At 35.5% G+C, this 5657-nt stretch overlaps 1 protein-coding gene across 1 annotated transcript; it reads left to right on the forward strand.

Annotated features, from left to right (window-relative positions):
- Positions 1-411: 411 nt before the first annotated feature.
- LOC137656192 (uncharacterized) lies at positions 412-5439 on the forward strand. Its single transcript, XM_068390367.1, has one exon. The coding sequence runs from the start codon at positions 412-414 to the stop codon at positions 5437-5439; it is 5028 nt and encodes a 1675-aa protein (XP_068246468.1).
- Positions 5440-5657: the final 218 nt, after the last annotated feature.

Raw genomic sequence — 5657 nt, forward strand, 5'->3', positions numbered from 1 at the left:
CGGATATATTTACTCCCATTATGACATGTGAAAATTATTCGATTGATCTTCTCAGCATTGTGATGTATGTGAAAGAGACACTTGTTGATTTGCCTCACCCTATTTTACTAGTTGCCTAATGGAAATGTTATCTTCCATATTATCCGAGTAACATTAATTCTTTTTATTTTATTGTGTAGTTGAATTATCCAACTTTCCTCCACAGTAAGATTAAAATTTGTTCTTCGAACCGGATGTTATAGTTGGTTCCTTAACGTTTTGCAACCCCTTCTATTATTGGCAATCATCATGTCACTTTCACATACTTCAACATTATGTATATATTTTCTTTGAATTTGTGATTAACCTAACCTAATTCTGGTTAGATATTTATTATATGTTTATTGTGCAAAAGTTGCTATAGATATAACAATGGAGGCTGAATACAGGTCACTGACCAGTTTGCGTGGTCATATCACGCGAGGTCTAAATTATATGACCGATGCCCTAACCAGTGATGCAGGAGTTCGCTGTTTAGAACTTCAAAGTGCTTCTTTAGAGGAAAGGTGGAGCAGTTACGAATCTCGATGGGACATATTTGTTGATAAATATATTGATGAAAGTGGTCATGATGAGAGGGAGGCTAGACATATTGACCTCCAAGATAAATATCATGAAATTCAACTTAAGCTGTCATTGTATAGGAAACAATTTTCCCCAATCTCTCAGAGTAATCCACATAATAGTACTAATTCTATGATTAAGGTAAAGTTGCCTGAAATAAAATTGAAAGAGTTTTCAGGAGACCCTCTAGATTGGACTAGATTTTGGAATCAATTTAGTACATCTATTCATTTAAAGAAGGACATAGATGATGTTACGAAATATGTATATCTAACCCAATGTATTAAGGGCAATGCTCAAAAGCTACTTGCAGGTTTTAAGGGTGAAGCTTCTGATTATGGTGATGCCATTAAGGCGCTAACTGAAATGTATGGTGATCCAAAGAAGATAAGGCGAACTTTACTTAGGTCTTTGATTAATTTAGGGAAGCCTAAATATGTTAGAAGTGAAATATTTGATTTTAAGGTTGATTTGGAGAACTTACTCATGCAAATAGGTCATGATTCTGAGATTGATGTGTCGTCAAATGAGATGATATTGAGGGAACTTATTGTGTTAAAACTACCAAAAGAAGTAGAAGATTTTATGTTTGGTCTTTATAAAACCATGATCTTTAGTGTAAGTCAGATAAAGGAAGGTCTTCAACACTTATTAAATTTTATGGAACATGAAAATAAAGGGAGTGCTAATAAGGGAACACCAGAAGTCAATAAAATTCGTTTCCAGTCATCAGCAAAAACTTCATCTCCACTTAAGGGTTCAAATACTATAGGTACTTACACTACACTTAGTAATTATTCTTGCATATATTGTAAGGGAAAACATAGACCCTTTGACTGTACGATTTATAGCTCTCTAAATGCTAGGAGGGAAAGGTTGAAGGTATTGAATCGATGTATTAAATGTACTAAGGTACATCAGTCAACTGAGTGTGCCACCATTCTTAATATGTGTCCTCATTGTAGAAAAGGAAAACATCATTATTTCCTTTGTATTAGTTCTCCAGGTTCAGTTGGTACTCCAAATATTGGTAAGTCCACAGTAACTAGTAAGGATATTAACAGTGATAAATTGAAGGGTGACCCTGTAACAACGAATCAAGTGATGTCTATAATTAATAAACAGTCTTCTCATCAAAACTATAGTGTAGATCTTCCTACTGCAATGGTAACTGTTAGATCAGAAGATGGTCAGTTAATCTCAGTCAGGGGCCTCTTTGATAGTGGAAGTCAACGTTCCTTCATTCATAAAGATTTGGCCAATAAGTTAAGCCTCAGAACAGTTTCTACTGTAAATATGATTTTGAATAGTTTTGATGGTATGGGTGATTCCAGGGATTATGAGATTGTTAACCCTGTAGTTTCTTTGGGAAATAAGAAAAAGAGAGTAACGTTGATTGTTGTGATGGATATGCCTGAACCGATAATAACTCCTGGCCTTTGTGACACGATGAGAGATCTTGATAGGATAGGTTATCATCTTGCAGATAGAGATATAAAATCAGATAGAATTGACAATATAAAAATGCTTATAGGTGCAGATTTCCTGGGAAATTATTTATCAGGTATGAGACAAGTGAATAATGTAGATTTACTTGAATCTCCAGGTGGCTATTTAATTTATGGCCTCATTCCACATAGAGGTACGGATCATATTCATTGTAATAGTGCCCTTGTTGCTAGAGTGAGTGTCGAGTTAAGAGAAAGTGCTCCATTGTTGGTTGATCCTCTCACAATAAGCTCTTCCGTGGTTGAGGATACTCTTCCTGTGCATAAATTGTGGGATCTTGATGTGGTTGGAATCATTCCTTCACAAGTTTCGCCAAGTGATGTAGAAACTATTTCAAAATATGAAACTACTGTTTTGCATAGAAATGGAAGATACTGGGAGGAATTACCATTCAAGCATAATCATCCTTTTCTCCCAACTAATTATAATATAGCATTAGGTCAAATGTATAATCAACTAAAAAGGTTCCAGCATCAACCAGATCATTTGAAATGTTATAATAACATAATCAAAGAGCAATTAAAGTTGGGTTTTATTGAGGAGGTTGAAAATCCTGTAATAAGTCCCAACACCCACTATCTTCCACATCCTGCAGTCAGAAAGAACTCCTCCACTACACCCCTTAGAGTGGTGTATAATTGTAGTGCAAAGCCAAGTAAATCCTCTGCATCATTGAATGATTGTCTCATGACCGGTCCGTCATTAATGGAGAAATTATTTGATTTGTTAGTCAGGTTTAGAATGAATAAATTTGCCTGCATAGGAGATATTGAGAAGGCCTTTCTGCAGATTGGATTGCAACAGCATCACAGAGATTTTACTAGATTTTTGTGGTTAGAAGATCCATTTGACGAAAATAGTAGAGTAAAAACATATAGGTTTAAATCGGTTCTCTTTGGTGCTACTTGCAGCCCTTTTTTATTGCAGATGACCTTACAGTATCATTTTCAAATATCACATTCACCCTATTCAGGTGTTCTATTATCTAGTTTTTATGTGGATAATTTTCAGCACAATGCTGATAATGAACAGCAGTTGGTGGAATTATATGATGTGGCCAATGTTGAAATGAGTAAGGCTGGAATGAATCTGAGACAATGGAACAGTAATTCAAAATTACTTAAGGATCATATAAGCCAGAGTACAGAGGAGTCATTGGAATTTCCACTTGTGGACAAAATATTAGGTTTAAATTGGGAACTTTCAAGTAATTCATTATTTGTAAATCTGTGTAAATTTGAAACATTACAGTATGTTACGAAGAGACAATTACTGTCTCTTGTATCTTCTTGTTTTGACCCTTTGGGTATGTGTGTGCCTATTTTGATTAAAGGGAAGACATTAATTCAAGAAGCATGGAAAGAAAATATTGGTTGGGATGTAAAATTACCACCCTCATTTCTTGACAGATGGAATACTTTGGCTTGTGAATTATCAGAGCTCCCAACCTTCAAATTTCCTAGATGTATCTGTTGGATGAGAGACTCTTATAGACTTCATGTTTTTGTAGATGCCAGTACTACTGCCTATGGTGCAGTTTTTAATCTCGGTAATAACAATCAATCTAATTTTGTAGCTAGCAAGGCCAGAGTAACCCCACAGAAAACTCGTACTATACCTCAGTTAGAAATAACGGCATTACAGCTAGGTACTCAATTTGCATGCTGTATCAGAGACCTTTTTCATCATTTCTTTATTGAAGAAGTCATAATTTGGTCAGACTCAGAAGTTGCTCTCCAATGGCTTAAAAATAATAAATGTAAAATTACCTACGTTCAAAATAGAGTAGCTCAAATAAAGGAAATAGGATCCTCTTTCAAGTTTTTATATGTATCCACCAAAGAGAACCCCGCAGATCTCCTAACAAGGGGTATTAGTATTGCTCAGTTTCGTAAGTCTCGTTTATGGACCCGTGGACCTTCATGGTTATCCTGTCCTGAAAAATGGCCTGAACAGAGATTTTTAGTAATGATTTGTGAAATTGTTTCAGAGATTGTTCCTGAAGTGCCTATTCCAGAACCTATTTTTGATTATGGTAACTACTCATCGCTTAGGAAGTTGTTGAATGTTACTAGAATTGTTTACAATTTCATTATGTGTGTTAAATCTGGTATTAGATTAGTCGATCCTCTTGTGTATTGGATCAGATATGTTCAAGATACACATTATCCCAGAATTTGTGCCTTCCTTAGGAAGGAATTGAACGGTCTTGAGCAGGATAAACTGAAATTTATTAAAGATATAGGTCTTTACTATGATGAGTCTACTGGTCTTATTCATAGTCGTGGTAGACTACACCATTCTAATTTAGACCAGAGTACCAAATTTCCTATCTTAATACCTTCCAAGAGTCATTTAACTAATCTCTTAATTGATTTTGCTCATGAAAAATGTCTGCATGGTGGGGTTAAAGAAACTTTGTCCTATCTTCGCAGACAGTATTGGATACCAAAGGTGATATCAACCATTACGAATTTCTTAAGACATTGTGTAAATTGTAAGAGAGTTGAAGGTAGGAGATTTGATTACCCTGGTCCTCCTCCACTTCCAGCTGTAAGAGTTCAATTTACACGGCCATTTTTTCATACTGGCATTGATTTTTTAGGTCCCATTACCATAACCAAAACTGAAGATGGTAAACCTCATAAATATTATATAGTACTTTTTACATGTACTGCATCAAGACTAGTTCATTTAGAGTTAGCATGTAACATGAGTGCATTAACGTTCATTAATATTTTTAGACGTTTTTGTGCTATCTATTCTGTCTCTGTCACTGTGATTTCTGACAATGGTAGTAATTTCTTGGGCAGTGCCAAATTTTTTGATCAATTGTTGATGCAAAGAGATGTAAAGGAATATATGGCTGTTAATAATATACAATGGAGGTTCATTGCACCCCGTGCTCCTTGGCAGGGTGGATTTTATGAACGCCTCATTGGACTAACCAAGTCCTGTCTAAAAAAAGTGCTGTTCAAGAAAAGAATTAATGCAGATGATTTAGAAACCATGTTGAAGGAAATTCAGTGTAAATTGAATAATCGTCCCTTAACTTACATAGATGCAGAAACTCCCATTGAACCTCTTGCCCCAATTCATTTATGGTGTGGTAGGATCATAAATCCTATGCCGTCAGTAGTGCTAGATAGTCAAGAAGATCCAAACTTTTTGGATCATAGTGAATTCAATAAACGTTACAGCCAAGTGTCTGTTATTCTTAACCACTTTGAAAATATGTGGAGAAATGAATACTTAACTGCATTACGTGAGAAACATTGCGGTGGCAATAAGCATGTCAGGATGAAGCTCCACTTGCAGGGGACGTAGTTATTGTTGAACGGCCAGGACCGCAACATAAGTGGCCTTTAGGTCGTATTGTTAAATTGTCTCCAGATAAAGAAAACATCATAAGAGTAGTGGATGTTCTGTACAATGGATCTATAAGTAAGCGTACCATAGACAAATTGGTTTCTTTGGAAATCCACTCTCCACTTATAAACTCCACAATAGTGCAGGGTGAAGAATCACAACCTAACGTTAGTGGT

This window comes from Palaemon carinicauda, chromosome 17 (assembly GCF_036898095.1).
Source record: "Palaemon carinicauda isolate YSFRI2023 chromosome 17, ASM3689809v2, whole genome shotgun sequence".
Classification (NCBI taxonomy): domain Eukaryota; kingdom Metazoa; phylum Arthropoda; class Malacostraca; order Decapoda; family Palaemonidae; genus Palaemon; species Palaemon carinicauda.

Bases quoted from the DNA above. Each gene is read 5' to 3' on its own strand.
- LOC137656192 (XM_068390367.1), top strand. From the start codon at position 412: ATGGAGGCTGAATACAGGTCACTGACCAGTTTGCGTGGTCATATCACG.